The 26,646-nt window shown below is 34.7% G+C and overlaps 1 protein-coding gene across 2 annotated transcripts in view; it reads left to right on the top strand.

Moving 5' to 3' along the window:
* TBC1D12 (TBC1 domain family member 12) overlaps positions 1-26,646 on the top strand; it is a 93,751-nt gene that overhangs the window by 56,171 nt on the left and 10,934 nt on the right. The window contains exons 4-9 of one of the 2 annotated variants that reach the window (XM_045568890.1): positions 6,730-6,812; positions 8,498-8,615; positions 15,190-15,221; positions 15,588-15,668; positions 18,673-18,761; positions 21,009-21,080. In XM_045568890.1, coding sequence (XP_045424846.1) covers positions 6,730-6,812; positions 8,498-8,615; positions 15,190-15,221; positions 15,588-15,668; positions 18,673-18,761; positions 21,009-21,080 — 475 coding nt within the window. Of the gene's footprint in view, positions 1-6,729; positions 6,813-8,497; positions 8,616-10,562; positions 10,670-15,189; positions 15,222-15,587; positions 15,669-18,672; positions 18,762-21,008; positions 21,081-26,646 lie in introns of both variants that reach the window. The other variant, XM_045568889.1, reaches the window with a different exon arrangement.

The following is a 26,646-nucleotide window of genomic DNA, read 5'->3' as shown; positions in this document are numbered from 1 at the left end:
GTATTCACCCTTATGACCATGCCTCCAAAGCAAAAATCCACTGCAAGTCCAGGTGAGCCTGCAGGGAAGAGAAAGGTGATTACAATGGAAATGAAAGTAGAAATAATTAAGTGTTTGGAGAAAGGCCAGATGCCATCATTTGTTGAGAAAGCATTAGGCTTTAGTCACTTGGCTATTGGAACAGTTATAAAGGATAAAATGAGAACAATGGAATGTGTGAAAGACAGTGCTCCCATGAAAGCATCGGTTATTACTAAGAAATGTAGTAGATTAATTATTATAATGGAAAGGTTATTATTGATTTGGTTAGAAGACCAAAATAAGCATAACATTCCTATTAGCCTATCTGAACCTTTTTTTGTTTTTTTTTTTGAGAGACAGGGTCTCCCTCTGTCACCTGTTCTAGAATGCAGTGGCATCATCATAGCTCACTACAACCTTGAACTCGTGGGCTCAAGTGATCCTCCTGCCTCAGCCTCCTGAGTAGCTGTGACTACAGGTGTGCACCACCTTGCCCGTCTAATTTTTCTATTGTTTTGTAGAGATGGGATCTTGTTCCTGCTCAGGCTGGTCTTGAACTCCTAGCTTCAACCAATCTCTTGCCTTGGCCTTCCAAAGTGCTAGGATTATAGGCATGAGCCACCGTGCCTGGCCTCCTATCTGAACTTTGTGTATGAGTTTGTTTTTTTGTTCTGTTTATTTGAATTAAAAGAAAGAGCACAATAGTTTTTGTAACTTATTATGGTACAGAGGTATCATTATTATTATTATAATACTTATGACCACACATATATGCCATTGTGATATTATTATTATCACCACATATGCACCATTCATCAGGGATCCAAGTTACATACAAATCCAACCTAAAGACGTTCTCAGGAATGTGTCTCCTCTGTAACCCAGGGACCTCCTATACTCCTTGATTCTTGGGCTGCAGAATGGATGTTATATTAGCAGGCACGAAAACAGCATTAATCTCTTTGTACATTTCCATCAGCGCTCTTGGGTGACTAGATTCATTGTTAATAAGCAGTGGTATTTTGAAAGGAGTCTTTTTGTCTGAGCAGCAGGTCTCAACTGTGGGCTTAAAATATTCAGTAAACCAAATGTTGGCATGGATGTGGAGAGATAGGAAAACATACACTGCTGGTGAGACTGCAGACTAGTACAACCTCTGTGGAAAACAATATGGAGATACCTCAGAAAGCTACAAGTAGGACTACTATTTGATCCAGCAATCCCATTATTGGGCATCTACCCAAAGGAAAAAAAGACGTTCTGTAAAAAAGACATCTGCACTAAAATGTTTATAGTAGCACAATTCACAATTGCAAAGATGTGGAAACAACCCAAGTGCCCATCAATACATAAGTGGATTAGTAAAATGTGTTATATGTATACCATGGAGTACTACTCCGCCACAAAACACAATGGTGATCCTAGTACCTCTTGCATTATCCTGGATGGAACTGGAGTCCATTCTACTCAGTGAAGTATCATAAGAATGGAAAAACAAGCTCTAAATGTACTCAACATCAAATTGGTATTAATTGATCAACTCTTATGTGCACATACAGTAGTAATAACATTTATCAGGTGTTGGGCGGGTGGGAGAGGGGAGGAGGAGATGGGTATATTCACACCTAATGGGTGTGGTGCACACCGTTTGGGGGATGGACACGCTTGTAGTTCTGACTTGGGCGGGGCAAAAACAATATATGTAACCTAAACATTTGTACCCCCATAATATTCTGAAATAAAATAAATAAAAAATAAAATATTCAGTAAGCCATGCCATAAACATGTGTTGTGATTCAGGCTTTGTTGTTCCACATATAGAGCACAGGTAGAGTAGATTTAGCATAATTCTTAAGGGCCCTAGGATTTTCAGAACGGTAAATGAGCATTGGCTTAACTGAAAGTCACTAGCTGTGTTAGTCCCTAACAAGAGAGTCAGCCTGTCCTTTGATTCTTTGAAGCCAGACATTGACTTCTCTCTTACTAGGGAAGTCCTAGGTAGTCTCCCAATAGAATGCTGTTTTGTTTCATTGAAAATCTATTGTTTTGAGTAGCCCCCTTCATCAATAATCCTAGCTAGATCTTCTGGATAACTTGCTGCAGCTTCTCCATCAGCTTTTGCTGCTTCACCTTGTATGTTATGGAGATGGCTTCTTTCCTTAAACCTGATGAACCAACCTCTGCTACCTTCAAACCTTTCTTCTGCAGTTTCCTCACTTCTCTTAGCCTTCATATTAATAGAATTGAGGAGAGTTTAGGGCCTTGCTCTGGGTTAAGCTTAGGCTTAGGAGAATATTGTGGCTGGTTTGATCTTCTTTCTAGGCCACTAAAACTGTTTGGCATAAGAGGCCTAGCTTTCAGCCTATCATGGCTTTTGATATACTTTCCTTACTAAGCTTAATCATTTCTGGTTTTTGATTTAAAATGAGAGATTTGTGACTCTTCCTTTTACTTGAACACATAGAGGCTATTATGGGGTTTTTCATTGGCCTAATTTCAGTATTGTTTTGTCTCAAAGAATAGGGATGCCCGAAGAGAAGGGAGAAGAGACAGGGGAATGGTTGGTCAGTGGAGCTGTCATAACACACACATTTATTGATTAAATTTGCTATCTTATATCAACATAGTTTGTAGTGTCCCAAAACAATTACAGTAGTAACATCAAAGATCACCGATCCCAGATCAGCATGACAGATATAATAGTAATGAAAAAGGTTGAAATACTAAAATTTGGTATATGTATACAGTGGAATATTACTCAATTATAAGAAACAACAGTGATCTAGCACCTCTTATATTTTCCTGGATTGAGCTTGAGCTCATTATCTGCAGTGAGGTATCACAAGATCAGAGGAATAGCATCCACATGTACTCACTGTCAAATTGGTGGTACTAACTGATCAACACTATGGTGCTCACATGGTAGTAATATTCTCTAGGGATTAGGGGGTTGGGAGGGTAAACTTACAACTAATGGTCACAGACACGGTGAGCATTGTAGAGGGGAAGAGCATGCCTCTAAACCTCGCTTGGGTGAGGCAAAGACATAAAATGTAACCAGAAGATAATTGTACTTCAGTGTTTATTGCAGCATTATTCACAATGGCTAAAATGTGGAATCAGCTTCAGTGTTTATCAAGGGATAAACGGATAAAAAGGATGTGGTGTATGTACACAATGGAATATTATTTAGCCATGAAAAAGAAGGAAATTTTGTCACTTGCAGAAACATGTATGGATCTGGAGGACATTATTGTAAGTGAAATAAACCAGGCACAGAGAGACAAATATTGGATTTTCACACTCATATATGGGACCTAAAAAAAATTGATCTCAAGGAGGTAGTGAATAGAAATGGTGGCTACTAGGAATTGGTAAAGGTGGTGGGAAGGGGTAATTCTGTTAAATAGAAGGAAAAAGTTCTAGTGTTCAATAGTGCAATAGGGCAACTATAGTTAACAATAATTTATTATATTTCAGAATAGCTAGAAGTTTTCAAGTGTTCCCAACATAAAGCAATGATAAATGTTTCAGGTGAATCATGTCCCAGTTACCCAGATTTGATCATTATATGTCATATACTTGTATCAAAATATAACATACTCCATGAATATGTACAATTATTATATATCAATAAAAAATAAAAAAATTAACAATATTGATCTGTATATTTAAAAATGCCAAAGATGGTAAATTTTATGTTATATGTATTTTTCACAATTAAAAATAAAAAATTTAGTTACAAAAAAAAGGTTGAAATATTGCAAAAATTACCAAAATGTGACACAGACTGCAAGTAAACACAGGCTGTTGGAAAAATGGTGTTGATAGACTTGCATGATTCAGGGTTGCCACAAACCTTCAATTTGTACAAAACGAAGTACAAAGTACAATAAAACAGAGCACAATAAAGTGAAGTATGCCTGTAGTATATTTATAGCAGCTATTTTATCCTTGTGTTATAATCCTATTATCTGTGTCATTTCTGTATTGTTTCTGTTGTCTAATTTTTTTCTCATGCATTATATTTTTCTGTTTGTTCACATGCCTGGTAATTTCTTTGGATGCCAGACATTATGAGTTACATAGTTGGATGCTGGACTTTTTTTGTATTCTTTTTTTTTTTTTTTTTGAGACAAGGTCTTGCTCTGTTGCCTGGGCTAGAGTGCAGTGGTGTCATCATAGTTCACTGCAACCTCAAACTCCTGGGCTCAAGCAATCCTCCTATCTTAGTCTCCCAAGTAGCTGGGACTGTTGGTATGCACCACCATACCTGGCTAATATTTTTTTTTTTTTTTAATTTTTGTAGAGACAGGATCTTGCTATGTTGCTCAGGCTGGTCTTGAGCTCCAGGTCTTAAGCAGTCCTTCCTCCTTGGCCTCCCAAAGTACTGGGATTATATGCGTGAGCCACCACACCTGGCCTGTTTCTTTTTTTCTTACTTTTGGTATTTTTTAAATATTTTTTATCTTTAGTCTGGTATGCAGTTAAATTATTTGGTATTAGTTTGATCCTTTTGATTTAATCTTTGTTAGAGTGGTTCCAGAATAGACTTTATTGTAGGGCTAATTTGTCTTCACTACTGAGGACAGAATATATTTTGTCCACTTTTTTTAATTATTTAAAGAGAGAGGGTAAACCTAGTCTCTTATTCTGTTATGGCCTGAAGCAGAAGTCTTTGTATAATTTGAAAGTTTGTCACTTACCTTTCCTCACTTTAGACTGTTGGAAAGAAAAAATGATTCCCAAAACTAGACATTATTATATTTGGATAAGTGGTAAGATACAAATGTATTTCATTTTTCATTTTCATATATCTAAATCATGGAATTCAAAGCCACTGATTTGATGAACCAAAATATAGTATAGTAACATCCCCCTCCAATGATAAGTTTTGCTTTCTGTGGTTTCAGTTACCCATGGTCAACTGCGGTTTGAAAATATTAAATGGAAAATTTCAGAAATAAGCAATTTAGAATTTTAAAATTACACTACATTGTGAGTAGTATGATGAAATCTCACACTGTCCTACTCTGTCCCACCAGGGATGTGAATAATTCCTTTTTCTAGTGCTATCCGCCTGGTAGTCAGTCAGTAGCCTTCTTGTTTGTTAGATCAACTGTCGTATTACAGAGCTGTATTCAAGTAACCCTTATTTCACTTAATAATGGCCCCAAATCTCAAGAGCAGTGATGCTGGCAATTTGGATATGCCAAAGAGAAGCTGTAAAGTGCTTCCTTTAGGTAAAAAGGTAGAAGTTCTTGATTTAATAAGGAAAGAAAAAAATCATATTCTGAGGTTGCTAAGATCTGTAAGAACAAATCTTCTATCTATGAAATTGTGAAGAATGAAAAAGAAATTCATGCTAGTTTTGCTGTTGCACCACAAACTGCAAAAGTTAGGGCCACAGTGTGTGATAAATGCTTAGTTAAGGTGAAAAAGGCATTAAATTTGTAAGTGGAAGACATGAACAGAAAATGAATTCCAACTGATGGCAACATGTGCTGGATTAACTTAGTCTTAATTAAATTAAACGTTATCATAGATATGTATATATAGGCAAAAACATAGTATATTTAGGGTTTGGTAGTATCTGAGGTTTCAGGCATCCACTGGCGGTCCTGGAACATATCTTCCAAGGATAAGGGGGGCTATTGTATATGCAAAGGATTAATTGATTATTAAATTTTTAGTTAGAGCCCATTGTCTTATTTATTTATTTATTTATTTATTTATTTATTTATTTATTTATTTATTTATTTATTTATTGAATAAAATAAATTAGAGTGAAAAGAGAGCAGGCACCACTGATGGCCCATTCTGCTCCTCAGCTCCGGCCCAGAACATTGTGTAAAGTAGTTTGGCAGTTTGTTATAAAAGTATACCTGCACTTAACCATATGACCCAAGAATTCTCCTAAGCATTTACCCAAGAGAAATGAAAGCAAATGCTCACACAAAGACTTGATGTTAATACTTATAGTAGTTTTCTTCATAATGGCTCCAAACTGGAAACAACCCAAATGTCCATCCACATGAATAGATGGAATACTACTACTACTCAGTAATTAAAAGGAACATATCACTAATACAGCAACATCAATGAATTTCAAAAATATGCTGAACAAAAGAAGCTAGACAAAAGAATCTATATGAAACTCTTTAGAAGGGAATAAACTAATCTATAGGGATAGAGATCAGAGAAGTGATTTCATGAGGTAGGTAAGTGTTGAGGGGTCACAAGGAAACTTTGTGGAGTGATGGGAATAGTCCATATCGTGATTGGTGTGTTGGTTGTACAGGTATATACATTTGCCAAAACTTACACTACTACTCTTAAAATGTTTATTCATTTTACTGTATGTAAATTATACCTCAAAAAAGTTCGACTAAAAAAATAAAACTCTAGTAAGTGGGTTTAACAAATAACCTAACAATATTGACTGAAATCTGAAATGTTTAAATATGTCTAAACTTATATACACATGACATAAATATATATGCACAAACATAAAACAAATATTAACAACCTGGATTCTGATTATGTCCTAAAATGCAGAGTTCCTTTGAGCCTTTCACTTTCTTAATATATGAAATGAGAAGATTAAGTTAGAAATTCCTTGTATCTGGCTATACAAAGAAAGGAATTAATGAGTTGAAAAGTTAATCTTTTAAAAATTGGCTTGACTTAAGTAATTTTTTTTTCCAGAAATCTTCCTGCTAAATCTGTGGAAGAAGCTTTACGTCACCGACAAGAATATGATGAAATGGTGGCTGAGGCTAAAAAACGAGGTATAAAATTTAACTTCAAATGGTATAGTTAATTTTCTGATTTCAACAAGATAGTGAAATTGATCAAGTCTGTCTTCAGGGTGATACTGAATTCTTACTTTCCTCTACTATTTTTATAATTAGGTTTGCTCTTAAGGAAAAATAAAATAACATACCAGGATCATAGTTTTTCTGCAAGTACTTTTACAAAACTAATATGAGGAATCTTTAAATTGTAGTCATTAACTTGGACTGCTTCTATCTTAATTTATAAATGAAGATATTATTCATGAATCTGTTCATGAATTTCACTTTCTACAGTTTTTAGGCTTTTGATATTTTATCATTTTTAATTATTTTATAATTTAATACTTTTAACTTATTATATGGCTATGAGAATATGATTTGAAACTAAAATTTGCTTTTGTGACTTACAGAGTCTCTCCAGAGTCCCAATTGTGTCATTTGATCAGGCATATGAATGTATACTCTCATTTGTGTAAAGTTACATATTCATTCATTCTCTTCGATCAAAAATATAACATAAAGTTAATTTATCAGTATTTACTGACCATTGTTATTTCAGGATATTTTAGAAAATATCCTGTTTGATACTACCTGGATGTATACTCTGAATAGGCCTAGTGTTAGTATTCTCATTTCTAAAGTGTGAGAGGCAGGTCGACTTGATCAGGGCTTTCAAGCCTCTCCTTCAACACTTTTTTAAAAAAAGCGTTGGAACCTTGTCCCAAGAAATCTTGCATAGAATCTGAATACATAAAACAAGTAAAAGAAAGTGGAGCTGCTTACTTGGGCCCCTACTTGCCCCTCAAGATGGTTTCAGAGGCATGTGTGAAACACAATTTGAAAACAGTTTGGCTAGCTGATCTCTGACATCCTCACTGGTTCTAAAATTATACATAACTTTTTTCATCTATAAATCACTTCTCTCTGTATTTGAGGCATCTCTTGTTCTGACATTGTGACTTTTGATTTCCAGAGATGTGTTGTTAATATATGTGTTCGTTGGGGGGATTTTTAAAATTTCAACCTAATTAGTAAAGTGAAACACCATATTAAAAGGGGTTCATATACTAATAATGCCACTGGCAAAATCATTTTTTGATGTCATGTGTTTTATGTCAGGAAATTCATAAACCCCTTGTATGAATAATAGGTATTTTTTGGTTCCTCGTAGTTGTTCATTTTTTATATCATTAATTCATAACAAATTTCACTTCATAGATCGTAAATAGAAATGTGTGATATATTAATCCATTTATATGATTTTTCTGGCTTTTATGCCGTTTACTTTTATAGTAGAATAGGAGATATTATTTTAAAATTATGTGTTAATGGCTGGGCAAGGTAGCACACGCCTGTAGTCCCAGCTACTTGGGAGGCTGAGGTGGGAGGATCACTTGAGCCCAGGAGTTTGAGACCAGGCTGGGTAACATGGCTAGACTCCATCTCTTCTAAAAAAAAAAAAAAAAAAAAAAAGAAAGAAAGAAAAAAGAAAATTATGTTAATCAAGTTCATTTCCTTTTTCTTTTTACTCTTTTTCCCTCCCTCCTGCCCCCCTTCTTTCCTTCGTCTTTTCTGAATGTTCTTTTTGAGGAAGCCTCTTTTGTAGAGTTAGATAGATGGAGAAGGGGGTTTTGATCTAGCTCATTTGTATTGAAGTAATTCTTGCTTGTTTAAAACAGAAATTAAAGAAGCACATAAAAGAAAAAGAATAATGAAAGAACGATTTAAACAAGAAGAAAATATTGCAAGTGCAATGGTAATTTGGATAAATGAAATACTGCCCAACTGGGAAGTAATGTAAGTAAGCAGACTTTTCCTGAATTCTAGTTTGTCTCCAAAGATCTCATGTTTCCAGTTCTATATTTTTATTACTTCCTAGCGTGTATCTTATGATTTGACTAAATTATGCTATTAATCTGTGCTGGAAAATTTCTGTGCTTATCTTGCCTTTGCTTTTATAAATACCTCAAGCTCTAATACCTACATCCCTTATTGACCATCCTGTATGCCTGTCAAAATACTACCCATCCTTTGAGGGCCAGCTGAGATGCTAGTTGACTTATGAAACTTTAATATCCTCAGTTACTGTATTTTTTAAATTCTAACATACCATTGTGTTAAGATGCATTTCTGATGTACTAGCAGATTTTTGGAAAGAAAATATTAAATATTTACATGTGTTGTAAGATACGTTTGTTAATATTAAAGTGATTCTTAAAATCCTTCTCATAATCAAGTAAATATGTTATATATGATCTTTCCTTTATGTAAATGTCCCATCATCATACTTTGAGACTAATATGCTTCTTGCCTTAACTTGCCTTTTATTTGTTTTTACTTTTTTTGCCAACATCTGTTTTTTAATTGACAAATAATAATTGTATATATTTCTGGGGTATAATGCAATGTTTGATGTATGTTTACATTGTGGAATGATTAAATCGAGCTAATTAACAAATCCATCACCTCACATACTTATTATTTTTTTGAGGCAAAACATTTGAAATCTAATTTAGCAGTTTTGAAATATACAGTGTATTATTATTTATTATAGTCACCATTCTTTTTTTTTAAATTATTTTTTGTAGAGACTGGGTCTTGCTGTTATGCCCAGGCTGGTCTTAAACTCCCAGCCTCAATGGATCCTTACATCTCAGCCTCCCAAAGTGCTAGGATTATAGGCACGAGCCATCATGCCTGGCCTATAGTCATAATTCTATGCAATAGATCACTAAAGCTTATTTCTTCTACTGGAAACTTTGTATCCTTTCATCAACATCTCCCCTTTACCTATTCCCCACCCCCCTACCACCCAGGCTTTAGTAATCACCATTTTACTCTCTAGTACTTCTATGAGTTCAACTTTTTCAGATTCCGCACATAAGTGAGATCATGTATTTGTCTTTCTGTGCCTGGTTTACTTAACTTAGCATAATATCCTCTAGGTTCCTCCATGTTGTCGCAAATGACAGAATTTCTTTTTTTTATTGCCTTTTATGTTTTGATAATATTTTTACATACGCTTTATCTTCCCTCTGCACTGGAGGGTTGGGGATATCTTCTACAATGCCTAGTGTAGGATGTACATTAGGAATTTGTTGAATATTGGCACAATGTGACAGATACCATATTAGGCTCTTTACATAAATAATTGCATTTGATTCTTAGGACTTTTATAAGGTATATGTATTTTTACTCCCATTTATTTCATAGGGAAACTCAAGGTCAGAGAGGTTAAGTGATTTGCCCAAGGTTATACAATTAGTGAAGGGTTAAACTAGATTTGAATTCAGGTCTATCTGACTCGAAAGCCCACACTCTTTCAGCAGACTATACTGCTCCTCAAATCCTTACCCATAGTAGATTCTTAGTGATTTTGTTTTTTGGTACTGAATTGGCATCACATAATTTGGTCCCTTTTATCCTGTTTTTTCATAATCGTCCACATATTTCTGATTCTCTTATTGTATCCTTGGTATAAATGGCACTTATATTAATAGAAGGCAGTTCCCTTTAAATTACTGTTGTCTGTCTTTGGGGCGTTATTATATATGTATTTTGTAGGCTTTTGTTGCCTGCAAGCAGGAACTCAAAGGAAAGAATATATTCCATACATCATTCTCTATGTTCTTAAAAATCATTTGATCACTTGGCCATAGACGAGGTAAAACCATCATGCAACTAGTATTTTAGGTATAAAAAGTAAAAGTAACTTTCTTCTTTTTTCTCCTCCTTTAATTCTAGGCGTAGTACAAGAAGAGTTCGAGAATTGTGGTGGCAGGGATTGCCCCCTAGTGTTCGTGGGAAAGTTTGGAGTCTAGCTGTAGGAAATGAACTAAATATCACTCCTGGTTTGTATTCTGTGTTCAGTTACTGCCATACATACAAATAGCCATCTCCAAAGTTAAAAAGCAGATTAGTAGAGTGGCCATTTGCAAAGGCATTACCATGTATAATGTCATTTTGAGAGCATGCTTCATCCCCTCCAAAACTTGTTATGATTTAATAAGTTATACTTTAGAAATAAGATTTGTGGTTTTTCATTTATTTATTTATTTTTTGAGACAGGATCTCTTTCTATGTTGCCCAGGTTGGAGTACAGTGATGCAGTCATACCTCACTGCAACTTTGAACTCCTGGGCTCAAGTGATCCTCCTGCCTCAGCCTTCTGAGGCCATGGTGCTTGGCAGTTTTTCCTTTAGTTTAGAACTATCAATAATATTGTTGGCATCCAAATATCATAAACTTCATGGATTCTAGTGGATGAATAAGTATATACAAGAAGAAATAAAACAGTCTAAATGTGAAAAGGCTTCTCTTTTACTGAAAAAAACATAAATACTAAAGGAAGGCTAGAAATTTCTTACCTCTCCACCGAAACCAGTCATTTCAGATTTTTTTTTTAATTTAAAAATTTTAAAGTTTAAAAGACAGAAAAAGAAGTCAGAAGACTTTCAAGGAGTTGTTTTATTTTCTTAAGTTTCTTAAAACCTTGACAGATAGGAGTAAAACATAGGGTAGTTTTGATGATGAATTTTTAAAAAATTTATAAAATTAGGATAACATTGCCAGATGCAATGGTGCATACCTGTAGTCCCAGCTATTTTGGAGGCTGAGGTAGGAGGATCATTTAAGGCCAGGAGTTCGAGGCCAGCCTGGACAATAAAGCAAAACCTCCTCTCTTTAAAAAAAAAAAAAGATGAAAAAAATTAAGATAATATCAAATACAGGAAAATGAAATAGTAATAAAATGTGTTAAATTGGTTTGAGTGATAATGTTAATGCTATATTGTGGACCACAGAAAGACTTAGGGACACTAGAATAATAGAAATAATATATTGTCACTGTTACTTCTAAAATTTTTCTTTTTATATATTAATATTTATTGAAAAAAATCAAGCAATAATAAAGTACAAGTCTTTTCCACTCTTCCACCCAAACTCCTATTCTCAATCCTGCTGTAAACACTGTTTAGCAATTTGGTGTGTATTCTCCCAGATCTTTTCTCTATGTACATAAAAAAGTATTCATTTACATGTGATAGTTTTTAAGGCTTTTCTTTTTCTTTATTTTTTTTCCACAGGTTTATGCCATAAGATTATTCTGTGGCTTGCTCTTTTCATAGTCTATTTTGAACATCCTTCCATGTCAATACATATAAGTGTACCTCATATGTACTATAGCTACGTCATATTCCACAGTTTGGCTGTACTATAATTTATTTAACCATTTTCCTTGTGATAGCCAAATCAAAGACATATATGTTAAAGTAACATCAGAGTGCTGTTTTTCATCCCTCAAATTAAAAGTATTAAAATGAATGAGAATTATTCATATAGGGTATGACTGAAACTAATTTAGAAATATCTACCAAAAGTCTCAAACATAACCTTTGACCTATTTATTCCAGTTCTAAGAATTTACTCTAAGGAAATTATCAGAATTGGATGCAGAAGTTTTTCTGCAAGAATGTTCATTGTAGCAATCAGCATTACATATAATTGGACAGAATTATAACAAAAATCTAAATATTTATCTTTAGTTGTAAAAGTGATGCCAACCTTGGATGTCATGATTATGTGTGATTTTAAAAATTGATTTTCACAAGTATCCTGTAATGAACATGCTGTTTTAAAAGAACTTTAAAAAAAACTTAGAAATTGAATTTAAAGGAAGAATTAAGAATTTTGACTTAACTTAGAAAAGGTTGGATTTTTATATGAGTTAACTGTTCTCTATAAACATAAACAAAGGTTTCTTTTGTCTTATGTGTTTGGAACAGATTAAAAGAAAGCATTTTTATATCATAGTCAAAACCTTCAATTAGAGTTTGAAAATCTTTACTATTAAGAATTTTAAAACATTTTGGCAGGGCGCGGTGGCTCACGCCTGTAATCCTAGCACTCTGGGAGGCCGAGGCGAGCGGATCGTTTGAGCTCAAGTTTGAGACCAGCCTGAGGAAGACCGAGACCCCGTCTCTACTAAAAATAGAAAAGAAATTATACGGACAGCTAAAAACATATATATAGAGAGAGAAAAAATTAGCCGGGCATGGTAGTACATGCCTGTAGTCCCAGCTACTCAGGAGGCTGAGGCAGGAGGATTGCTTGAGCCCAGGAGTTTGAGGTTGCTGTGAGCTAGGCTGATGCCACGGCACTCTAGCCCAGGCAACAGAGTGAGACTCTGTCTCAAAAAAAAAAAAGAATTTTAAAACATTTTAATTGTTTAAAGTCATGTGAATCAGTTTTGCATACAGATGAGGTAATGAGGTGTTGGTGGTTATTTGAAGTTTTGTTTACACTGTTTCTTTTTATTGATAACTGACTTCAGAATGCAAGGTGTCTTGATGACTTAAACATTAAAATATTGGTTAAATTGATGTTAATGTGTTGTGACACTGTAATGAAAAGTTTCTTCTTGAGCTTGAAATTTATAAAGTTTTGTAACATATCTAGATCATTTATTTTCAAAGTAATTTTAGGTTTTCTCCACTAAACTTTTATGTATTCAGGAATGGGATGTGTATTCATTCTCTTCTTTTTTGTTAGAGGTGGTAGAGAGGCTAAATTTTTTTTTTTTTTTTTTTTTTTTTTGTTGAGACAGAATCTCACTCGTCACCCCAAGTAGAATGCAGTGGCATTGTCATAGCTCAGTGCAACATGAAACTCCTGGACTGAAGTGATCTTCCAGCCTCAGCCTCCTAGTAGCTGGGACTATAGGCATGTGCCATCATGCCAGGCTAATTTTTCTATTTTTGGTAGAGAAGGAGTCTCACTCTTGCTCAGGCTGGTCTCAAACTCCTGACCTCAAACAATCCTCCTACCTCAGCCTTCTAGAGTGCTAGAATTACAGACATGAGCCACTGCACTGGCCTAAGATGCTAAATTTTGATTGAAGTAAATTTATTTTTGATCTTGTTTACTTTTGGATTGCTTTGATAATCTGACTCTTGTTGTATTCATTTTAATCATGAAATTTATAACCATTAGTGAATAGCAGCTAAGAGTAAGGGCTCTAAATTCAGTCAAATGTGGTTCAAATGTTAGTTCCACTACGTATATTAGGTTTGCTACTTGGGCAAATTACTTAACATCTAGAAGTCTTACTTTTCTTCATCTGTAAAATGATGGTAAGATTATTAGCTATCTCAAAGGATTGTTCTAACAGTCATTCATTTTTGATAATATAAAATTATAGTGAAAGTGCATTTTGCTACAAATATATATAATATTATCATTATTACAAAGTCAGAAAGTGAAACATAGGCTAAAATCAAAGTATTTTCTGTTAAAGTCCAAAGTACCATCTTTAACCCTGCTTCAAGCTCTCCCTTTGTAGATTCAAAATAAGTGTGATATGAGGAGCCAAGTGGAATTGAACTGAGATACAGGTCTTCTTTTTGGAGATAAACACAGTAAATCTTACTGGGAGAGATGTCCTTTGATATTTTGAAATGCATTACATGTTTTTATTATTGGATTTATTTTTCACTCTATGCTATTTTATATGTTTTCAGTTTTTTAAAAGTCATGTTTATGAATTACCCTTAAAAATGAATTTTTTAAAAGGATTAATTGAAGCAAAGATGTTTTTGTTTGTTTGTTTGTTTTAAGAGACAGGATCTCGATCTGTTACCAAGGCTGGAGTGCAGTGGAAGGATCATAGCACACTGCAGTCTTGAACTCCTGGGCTCAAGCGATCCTCCTGCCTCGGCCTCCCAAGTAACCGGGACTACAGGTGTGCATCATCACACCTGGAAATATTTAAAAAAACATTTTTTTATAGAGATGGAGGTCTTGCTATTAATATGTTGCTCAGGCTGGTCTGAAACGCCTGGGCTCAAGAGATCCTCCCCACCTCAGCCTCCCAAAGTGCTGGGATTAGAGGCATGAACTACTGCACCTAGCCTCAAAAATGTTCTTTATTTTGGACAATATATAAATGTTGACATATGGGCTAGAAATATTTTTTGCTGTTCTTCAGTCCCTGAAATGTACTATTTTTATGTGATTTCAAATATCTGTAGTGATTAGTTACAAAGCAAGGGCAACTACAATTTGAGAGTTGAGAAAAATTTCTCAATCTTTTCTGTTCCTGAAATTTTTATGAGATCAAGCAAATGGAAGCACAGTGAATGGGCACGTAGGTTAAAAAGATAGGGTAGATACTTCTGTATGTAGTGCCTTAAGCCAAATCTGTGTGATGTACAGGTACCTTTAGATTTCTACATCATAATGGAGACACTAGTTTCGGGAGAGAAAGAAAGCAAAAGCTAGCATTTATTGAGGGACTATAATGTACCCAGGAACTTTACCTAAATTATCTTGTTTAAGTATCAGTAACCCTATGATTATGTATTGTTTTCTTCAGTTTACAGATGAAGAAAGCCAAGTTCCAGATTGGTTAAGTAACTTTCTTGAAGCCCCACAGGTAGTAAGTGGCTGAGCTAGAATTTGAATCTAGGTCTGACTGACTCCAAAAATCATGTTTTTGCTATTCTACAATGATTCTCCTTTAGTAGAAGCATCTCTTCCTGACTCATATATGTTCTATATTGTAGCTACTTGAATGATCACTCTGTGGTTTTTTTTTTGCCATCTTTCTAGTTCTATAATAAATAGTTTTGGTATAATCAAGTACTTCAGTTTGCCACTTTTTTGATACCTGCTAGACAAACCTGACCTATATATAATAGGTAAAGAATAAAAATAAAAATTTGTGCATATATTTCTTTCTTATTCTTTATGAAGTTTTGTTTTTCCCCCCAGAACTTTATGAAATCTTCCTTTCAAGAGCAAAAGAACGGTGGAAAAGCTTCAGTGAAACAAGTTTGGAGAATGATACAGAAGGTATGTGTTTTTTTTTTTAAATAAGAATTTTGGGATGAAAATTCAGCTACTGAGAATAATAACATGAATTTGTAACGTGTCAGGAACTGTAGTAAATGCTTTAACGTACATCATCTCATTTAATCTTAACTCTTTTAATAGATGGTATTGTCTTGAATTACATAAGAGGAAAAACTAAGGCTTAGAGTAGCTAAATAACTTGAAAGCAGGGAAGCTGGGATATAAGCCTAGATTTATTAGACTCCAGAGCCCAGGATTTTAATCAAAACAATAAGGCTAATGGAATGAAGTATTTTCAGGCCAACCTTTTAACTTTAAGATAGATTATCTCTACCCCTGACATGTGACCTCTTGTCTCTCCCCACCCACTGACTTCCATTCACTCCCTAGTGTATTATTTATAATTCTTATCATGCCTTATCCTTTGTTTATTTAACTCACTCATAGACCTAATCTTTCCCTTCACCCTTGTCTTTTTTTTCCCCAATCATTTTGGAGAAAACAGCAACACTTTTCTTGTAATGATAGTTTATTAAATTTAGGTAAATTTATTTAATTACCTCTTATCTTTGAATAATAGGGAGTTATTTTTGCCAGTCACTTTTCTGTTCTGTATTCATTCTACTTCATAGAAAGCACACCTCTTCTTTTTCCTACAAGTAAAACTCTAAAAAATGAACAAAATTTTGGATAGAGAAATGGTGTACATTTCATAGTGATTTTCTATGAGTATGTAAACAACTCTGCTAAATTCTTTGAAAACTCTCTTTTATGTTTTAGCAAAGTGAACATTAGGGTAGGGAAAATTGACTGAGTAAGGTTAGAGAGAAGACTTGATTTCTAGAAGAGTTTATATAAGTATCATCATGAGGCCTGTTAGATATGTCAGTTATCTGTGGAGAACCAAAAGTGTGTAGAAGGTGAAGATGTATGAAGTTTTCTACTGGCAGGGTATCAGCTATTTCACCATTCTTTTAAAACTCCTTTTATCTTTTCTTTTTCTTTCTTTCTTTCTTTTTCTTTCTTTCTTCCTTTTTTTGGGGGGTGCTTGCCAGGCCAGCTGAGGCCAAGGCCCCGCACAGCAGTGCTGGTTTCTAAAACTCATTTTTATGAAATATTAAAATTATAAAAGTTAAAATTATGAACATTCAGTTCTGAAACATTTTGTCATGCATAAATGATCAAGGTTGCGCTTTAGTAGAAATTAATTGAATGTAATGAAGAGTTCCAAACAGATGCAGTGTCTTACTTAAATTACTGTTTTCTTATTTCCTGAATGTTTATAATTCGCAGTTGTCATGTAACTTTTTGGCCATTATCTTTTCAAATATTGCTTCTGACCCATCTCACTTATTCTCCTTCTGAGACTCCAGTTACATGTATGGTAGACCATTTAACAGTGTTTCGCAAGGCTCTTACATACTTTTTTCAATTCTTTTTATTTTTGTGCTTCAGTTTCGATTATTTTTATTGATCTATAATCAAGTTCATTGATACTAAGTTCTGCTCTATCCAGTCTACTATTAAATCTGTTCAATGAGGGCTGGGTGCTGTGGCTCAAGCCTATAATCCTAGCACTCTGAGAGGCCGAGACAGGAGGATTGCTTGAGCTCGGTAGTTTGAGACCAGCCTGAGCAAGAGCGAGACCCCCATTTCTATTAAAAATAGAAAAAATTAGCCAGGCATGATGGCACATGCCTGTAGTCCTAGCTACTTGGGAGGCTGAGGCAGGAGGATTGCTTGAACCCAGAAGTTTGAGGTTGCTGTGAGCTAGGCTGACACCATGGCACTCTAGCCTGGGCAACAGAGAGAGACTCTGCCTCAAAAAAATAAATAAATAAATAAAATAAAAATAAATAAATCTGTTCATTGAGTTTTTAATTTCAGTTATTATACTTTATAATTCTAGAATGTGTACTTGGTTCTTTGTATACATTCTGTTTCTATGTTGAAAGTCTTCATCTTCCAATCTCATATATTTCTTCCATCTTTACCTCTATTTCACGTGTTTATAGTAACATTCTTATCTGTTACTTCCAATATTACATCATCTGCAGCTCTGCTTCTATCGGTTGGTTTTACCCTTGATTTTAAGTCATATTTTCCTGTTTCTTTGCATATCTTAAATTTTTAAAATATATGCCAAACATCATATATAAAATGTATATGCTGAGGTTTCTTCTGTAGAGGAAGCATGCTCTTTGCTGTTAGGCAGTTGGAATAAGAGTTTATCACCTCTATTAAATCAATAATTGAGCTCTAGGTCCGGGCAAGGTTGCAGCTTGAGATAGATTTAGTTTATTTCAGGTTTGGGAAAAACTGTCCTATTTTAATTACAAGTGTCTCTGTCCAGTGAGATGGTCTCTTAAGAACCATGTGACTTGGGTGATTTCATTCTGCCTTTCCAGCCTGGCCTGCATGCAGAAAAGTCCCATGGGGAAAACCAGATATACGTTCAGAGCTCCAGATTACTATCTATCGCATCAGTCTTATTTGGCCATGAAAAGCTCTTCTGGTTTCTCTTTCCCCAAGCAGAGTACCTTTGTCTATGGCAAGCTTGATCCTAAGCCCATGCCCAGACTTAGCAGATGCCCCTAGGTAGAATAATGGCCTCTGGTATCCGCTCACCTAGGAAAGGCTCTTCCCTTTATGGAATTTAAATCCTCTTGATTTCTCTGTATCCACAGATGACTGATGATTTTTTGAAAAAATGTAATGTTTGTAATTTTTTTTTCTTAGTTGTTACCATGGGAATGATGGTCTGCCTCTATCGTCTATAAAAATTGGAAGCAGAAATCCTTCACCATATAACTTTCTGATAAATGTATAGATATTTTCTTTATAAGTTCTAGCGAAAGCTATGTGACATTTCTTGCAATTTCTTGATTATTCAGCTTTTAACTTTCTTTAAATAGCACATATGCTATGTGATCATTCTATGTTTATAAAATTGAATGTTTACAGCCAAGTGATCATTTAAATTTTATCTACTTGGCAAATGCAGGTGTATCTGTTGCTGATCGAGAGGCCAGTCTGGAATTAATTAAGTTGGACATATCCCGTACGTTTCCATCTCTCTACATCTTTCAGAAGGTGAGGGTTTCTAGCCAGCTTATAACTACTTAAACAGATATTTTAATATCCAAGGGAACAAATGCTCTAAATGAATAGCTGTTATTTTTAAAATGGCAAAACTATAAAAATTTGGGCCTTTATATAAAAAGGATAAAACTAGTAAGAAAATTTTAAAGGAATTTATTTTATTCCACTGACTGACATACATTATATTAATATTAGGTCATTTAACATGAAATGTCCGATTTCGAATCAAAAGTGTAGTTTATATCCCAAACAAAAAGCAGTACAGTTAATCAAAGTATGCACCTAAACTATCAACGCAGTTTTGCCATCTTAACGGTAGCTTGTTTATGCCAGCAGCAAAGAAGCCCGGAGAGTGAGTGGCGATGAAATTGCAAAAGGCGTTTTCGACAGCTTGTTGAGAATTGAGTATTTTTTCTTGCAAGAAGTGGTCCAAAGCCTGGAAGAAGTGGTAGTCAGTTGGTGCAAGGTCTGGTGAATATGGTGGATGACAGAGAGTTTCCAAGTCCATCTTCTGTAGTTTGAGCAGCGTGGTTTGTGTGACATGTGGTTGAGCATTGTCTTGCAAGAGGATCGGCTTGTCTCTGTTAACCAATCTTGGCTTCTTAATCTCAAGCATCCTCATCATTTCATCCAATTGAATGCAGCAGACATCTGCTGTAATTGATTGACCAGGTTTCATGAAGCTGTAGTGGATAATACCAGCACTGGACCATCAAACAGACATCATTAGCTTTCTTTGATGAATATTCGGTTTCGACTGTGTTTCTGCACTTCATCTTTATCCAACCATTCTGCCAAATGCATGCGATTGTCAAAAAGAATCCATTTTTCATCACACATAACAATATGGTGTAGATACGGTGTAGAAATGGTTCACCTTTATGTCATGATAGCAAAGAAAGGCAAGCTTTGAGACGATTTCTCTTCTGACGCTCATTTGATTCATGCGGAACCCATCTATCTAGCTTCTTTACCTTGCCAATTTGTTTCAAATGATCTAATGTTGTTGGAATGGTAACATCAAACCTCGCTGCTAATTCACGCATAGGTTGGGAATGATTCGCTTCCAGTACAGCTTTCAGCTCTTCATTATCCACCTTGGTCTCAGGTCACCCGCGTGGCTTATTTTCAAGATTAAAATCATCAGAACGGAACTTCTCAAATCATTGACCTACTGTTCTTTCATTAGCCACATCCCTCTCAATCATTTTTGTTGATTTTCAGGCTGTCTGCACTGCATTTGTTCCACAAAGGGAACTCATATTTGAAAATAACACAAATTTTTGACTTATCCATGGTTTCACAAAAATTGCTCTAAAAAAATGTGAAAGATAATCACAAGGCAGAACGTGTGTTTGAAAGACTGAGGATGTACCTTCACAATAAAAATAAATAAAACGAAGTGTCAAAGTGAAATGTCAGAGATATCAACTATCTTAGTATAATACGTAAGGAAATCGGACATTTCATACTTAATAACCTAATAGTTTAGCATGTAATACCTTTCATGCAGTAGGTACTTGATGAATTTTTGTTATGGTGAATTTCTTTGCTTTACTTTTTGTTCTGTAAGATATTTGTATTCTTAATATTTTTGCCTAATAAATTGTTATGGTATAAAAAACTTTATCATAAAACTTAAAATTTTTCAGAATTACTATTGAAATAGGAAGGAATAGATTTTTTTTTGTATAGAGGCTATTGTAAAGTTGCTTATACTTTATGTGAATAGAAATATATAAAAACTATATTTTATATGTACTTTATATTTGACTCAAGTCTTTATACATAAAATTCCTCTAGATTGATAAAAATGAGGTAATTTATACTGTTAAGATTAAATTATTAATAGAACTTAAAGTTATTAATACAACTTAATTTAGTATAGCTTGATGATTTTCTCTTGCTGACATTGTTATTATATAAAATGGAACAGCCTGTAGTCATCATACTCTTATTGTAGAAAATCCAGAAGTCTTTAAAATTATTTGCAAACTATTTGCATATAGCTTGTATCCATCATGTGAATTTATTTGGCTATTTTTGTTCATAATCAAATGTTTCCCATTAATAATTTAAAAAACATCTTGGCAGAGTGTGTTTACAATATTTTTTACAATTGTTAAATATGTTAAAGCTAGTCATTTAGGAAATGCTAGAGTTTTTTAACATGTAATATGAGAATTAACTTAGCGACAATTATTTGTATAGTTTTAAATTTCATTTTTCTCTCCTAAGGGTGGTCCATATCACGATGTGTTACATAGTATCTTAGGGGCATATACATGTTACAGACCTGATGTTGGTTATGTAAGTATTTGTTTCAATCTGGTTTTTGAATATAAACATATTTCTACTCTTATCAGAATATCTTATGTTGTGTTAGCTCCCAAATGTCTGTTTTGGGGGGCTTATCAAGTTACTGACAGAGGAGTCTTTCCATCTCTTGCCAGAAGCTTATATGAATGGCTGTCAGCTTTCTGGGAGAACTGCAGATTTCACCATGCAATTTTGAAAACTTTTATTTAATGCTCTTGCTGTCAGTGTGGTGCCTTATCTGCCTGACCCTAACTCTCTTTTCCCTGACGGTAACTCTAGAAAATAAACCTCTTATGTTCTGCCAAATTAAGGGAAGGATAGCCACTTGTCCTTACAGGCTAGGAGAGGAGATTTGCTCCTTTTCCAGACTTTCAACCAATCCTATTTTTAGCCCTACCCTTCAATTTCAGAAGTACCTGATAACTTCGATTCCTAAGTCTTCCAGGGTTTTACGGCTGAACTGGCTTGTTGATTATGGGCTTCCTCCTCTGCAGATATTTTAATTTCAGTATTCTCCACTTAATTTTTAAATTAAAATTTCTAAAATGCTATTGACATCGTTATTTACTGCTTATATCATTTTCCATTCTCTTTGTCTTCTTAGGTTAATACTTATTTTTTTCTTTACTGTCATTTTAGTTGGATTTTGGGAGGGAACAAAGAAAAATGTTGAGTGTTCAATTGCCATTTTTAACTAGAAGTCATAAAACCATCTTCTCACATTTGTCTTAAAATAGAAGAATTTTAGAGATCTCACTGTAGGGTGGCTGTCTGGTACAACTTACTTGGTTCTGTTGCATGTCACTTACATATTCAGTCATTTACTCAACAAGTATTTATTGTGTTCTTAATACTATATGCTAGGCGTTGTTTTAGGCACTTGAGATACATCCGTGAACAAAAGAAAGATTTCTCCCTTTACGATGCTTACAATTTAGAAGAAGGAAACACATAATAAACAACAAATGAAAAAATAAATGATGTTATATTAAAAGACAGTAAGTGCCATGGAAAAAGTATGGCATGGTAAAGAGAGGATGTGCCAGGTTTTTTGGGGGGGCGGTGGGGCAGGTTATAGCATTTTAAAGGTGGTCAGATAATCCTTATGGATTAAATGAGATTTGCACAGTGTCTTTAAACTTTCTTGCTCTTGTATTCTGTAACAAATTGTAAGAATACTATGTATCCCCTTCACATGTTTGACATTTAAATTTTTTCATCATAAATTTAATTGTAAAAGATTTAATTTTTAGTACTGGTTAAATATTGATATCTTACATTGCTTTAAAATATCTCAAAAGGAATTTAAATACTATAATTTATACATATCATCCATTTAAAGAAAAACAGGCCAGGTATGGTGGCTCATGCCTGTAATCTTAGCACTCTGGGAGTCCAAGGCAGGTGGATTGTTTGAGCTCAGGAGTTGAAGACCAGCCTGAGCAAGAGCGAGAGCCCATCTCTACTAAAAAAGAAAAAGGAAAGACATTAGCTGGACAACTAAAATTATAGATAGAAAAAATTAGCCGAGCATGGTGGCTCATGCCTATAGTCCCAGCTACTTGGGAGGCTGAGGCAGGAGGATTGCTTGAGCCCAGGAGTTCAAGACCAACCTGAGCAAGAGCAAGACCCCATCTCTATAAATTAAAAAAATGTTTCGGAACACACACAAAAAAATTATATATAACAAATTATAGTTGTATATATTTATGAGGTATAAAGTGATGTTATGATTTTTTAATACAGTGTGGAATGATTAAGCTACTTAACCTATCTACAACCTCAGATATTTGGAATTTTTTGTGATGAGAAAATTTGAGATTTACTTAGTGATACTGAAATGTACAATAGGCAATTATTAGCTATAGTCACTATGCTGTGCAAATGTCAAAAAAAAATAACAAAAAACATATTCCTTCTATCTAACTGAGGCTTCATACCCTTTGATTGTCATCTTCCCATTCCTCCCTCCCTAGGTAGTTACCTAGTCTATGGTAACTACCATTCTACTCTCTGCTTCTATGAGTTCAATTGTTTTAGATTCCGTAGTTAAGTGAGAACATGTAGTATTAGTCTTTCTGTGTTTGGCTCATTTCACTTAGCATGATGTTCTCCAATTCCATCTATGTTGTCACAAATAACAGAATTTCTTCCTTTTTTAAGGCTGAATAGTATATGCTCCACATTTTCTTTATCCATTCACTTATTGATGGACACTTAGGTTGATTTCATAACTTGGTTATTGTGATTAGTGCTGCAGTGAACACAGAAGTGCAGACATGTCTTCAATTTACTGATTTCAAATCTTCTGGGTAATTAGCCTGGGTTACCTTATGCTGGATCATATGGTAATCTATTTTTAGTTTTTTGAGGAACCTCCATACAGTTTTCCATAATGGCTGTACTAATTTACATCCCTACTAATAGTGCACAAGGGTTCCCTTTTCCCCACATCCTTGACAATGTTATCTTTCATCTTTTTGATAATAGCCATGTGCAATAGTCCCCCCTTAGCCTCAGGGGATATGTTCCAAGACCCCTAGTGGATGCCTGAAACAGCAGATAGTACTGAACCCTGTATATACTATGTGTTTTCCTATACATGCATACCTGTAATAAAGTTTAATTTATAAATTAGGCACATTAAGAGATTAATAACAATGACTAATAATAAAATAGAACAATGACAACACTACTCTAATATTTTAAGTAAAATAAGGATTATTTGAACACAAGTACTGTGATACCGCAACAGTTGATGTGATAACTGAGGGAGCTACTAAGTGACTACTGGGTGGGGAACATACACAGTGTAGGTCCTGGATAAAGGGATGATCCACGTCCTAGGCAGGATGGAGTGGGGCAGCTCCAGATTTCATTCATTACCCTATGCAGGAAGGTGTGCAATTTAAAACTTAGGACTTATTTATTTCTGGAACTTGCCATTTAATATTTCTGGACCAAGACTGACCATAGGTAACTGAAACTGTAGAAAGTGAAACTGGGGATAAGAGGGGCCCTATTTCTATTTCATTTTTCTCACAGAATTTTATTCTAATGTAATATATCTTTTGCTAAAAAGTCTTTTACTGATCACCTTATTGTACTTGTGCTACAAATACATAAGTGAATTAAAATTTTAAATTTGTTTTATTTCTGTTACACATTGTAAATGTTAAAATTTTTTCTTCTGATTTGTGTTATTATTATTAGTACACAACTGATCAAAACAAATATATTAGAGAAATTGGATAAATAAATGCAAAAAGCAACACTATTAAAAAAATTATCTCAGGTAACTCAATTAGGTTCTTTAATTTTATTGAAAACAGAAGACTATTAATTCCTTGACTTGCAAAAACAGTTGTTACCAATCATTAGAATCATTCACTTTCTCAGTTTCTAGAAACTATACCAAAAGCCTTTATTGAGACCAATAAAAATATCTATTATTGACATTTTAGGCTAGATTTTTAAAAAGAGAAAAAATCTATTAGTTATACTTGTTATACTTTCACTTAAAGTTACCTTTTTCAACCTGATATACTCAGAAATTCTAATTTGGGAAGATTAAAATATGGTTACTGTTATTACACCTGTGATAATGATAACATTTAGAATATGTTTTTAACGCATTTTTTTCACCCCAGCTGTATATTTATTAGGTCATTGTAGATGTGCTGCTGAAGTGAGCACTATTAGGTCATTGAATTTATGTAAAATGACCACCCTATAACCAGTTAATCAAATCAGACTTACTTTATAAGAATAGTGTAGACTATATTGGAATACAGATTTCATAAAATAGATTTTTAACTATGCTAATTAATAACACATGCTGAATCTATAAATAAGTCACGTAAAAGTTTTATCTGTGGATTTTATTCTTGAAAAAATTTGGTAATCTTGGTTCACATTCCAGTTATACTATCAATATATTTAAAAGAACCACAGTCACCAATCTGTATTGCTTTTGCTATTCTCTGTATTTGTTCTCCTGAGACTCTCCCTCAAGGGCTATACACTCTTTGTTAATAGGTGTGGTATAGAAGAGGTGAGGACACAAAATTGTCATTGTTCATCTCTATTCTTCCATATAATGCCATTCAATCTTACCTATTCATGTATATGACAAGAAGCCAGAAGGTTTCCCCAATTGTTTCACATTGCATGCCTCACGGTAATTCCTATTAAGCTTTGTAATGGGTAAGGACTGTAACTTTATCTTGTTACTGTGAATGCAGTAACATTCTCAGGAAGATTGTGTTTAGAAAAGAATACATATGTAAATTGAGGATCTAGGAGTGAATTCCCTTTAAATTAGCCATGACAGTGTACTTTTGGAAAGCCTTTATGTATCTCCACAGTATACTTATCCCAGCTTAAGACCACTACTGCTTAGATTGTTGAATTCTATTAGTTTTCCACTCTGAGGAAATCGTTATAGATTGCTTCTGGGTAGAGCAATTCTAGGTGAGTCTTGAGTGTTAACCTGTCTATAGGTCTACTGATACAAGGTTTCTCTTTTTAAGCAAGGAGGTAGCTATTATTTTGCCTGGATTGCATCTTCTAGCACTTATAGTGAACTGGGCCCATGCTATGGTAGCGCTCTAGGGTGAGTATATCATAAAAGTGAAAGTAAGAAGACAAACTTGGCCGGGTGTGGTGGCTCATGCCTGTAATCCTAGCACTCTGGGAGGCCGAGGCGGGAGGATCCCTTGAGCTCAGGAGTTCTAGACCAGTCTGAGCAAGAGCGAGACCCTGTCTCTACTGAAAATAGAAAGAAATGATCTGGACAGTTAAAAATATATAGAAAAAAAAAATTAGCCGGGCATGGTGGCACATGCCTGTAGTCCTAGCTACTCGGAAGGCTGAGGCAGGATTGCTTGAGCCCAGGAGTTTGAGGTTGCTGTGAGCTAGGCAGAGGCCACGGCACTCTAGCCTGGGCAACAGAGCGAGACTCTGTCTCAAAAAAAAGAAAAGAAGGCCGGGCGCGGTGGCTCACGCCTGTAATCCCAGCACTCTGGGAGGCCCAGGCGGGTGGATCGCTCGAGGTCAGAAGTTCGAGACCAGCCTGAGCAATAGTGAGACCCCGTCTCTACTAAAAAATAGAAATCATCTGGTCAACTAAAAATATATATAGAAAAAAATTAGCCGGGCATGGTGGCGCATGCCTATAGTCCCAGCTACTCGGGAGGCTGAGGCAGAAGGATTGCTTGAGCCCAGGAGTTTGAGGTTGCTGTGAGCTGGGCTGACGCCACGGCACTCACTCTAGCCCAGGCAACAGAGCGAGACTCTGTCTCAAAAAAAAAAAAGAAAAGAAAAGACAAACTTAAGTTTCCCAGTATCTCACAAGGAGTTAGAAACTGTAGATCATGAATCAAATATTACTAAAAACATTGTAAGCTTTGTAACATTTCCCGTTTATTTTTTGTTACAGGTTTCTATTTCTCTATAGCGTTTATCAGTAAATCCCTCCAAATAAGAAAAGTCTGTGTGTATGTCTGCAAGGACAATAAAGAATGGGGAATCTGAGTAGATGACTTCTCCCGTGTCC

The sequence above is a fragment of the Lemur catta genome, chromosome 14 (assembly GCF_020740605.2).
Source record: "Lemur catta isolate mLemCat1 chromosome 14, mLemCat1.pri, whole genome shotgun sequence".
Lineage (NCBI taxonomy): Eukaryota > Metazoa > Chordata > Mammalia > Primates > Lemuridae > Lemur > Lemur catta.
The sequence above is the reverse complement of the archived record's forward strand: the minus strand, read 5'-3'. Positions and strand labels throughout refer to the sequence as shown.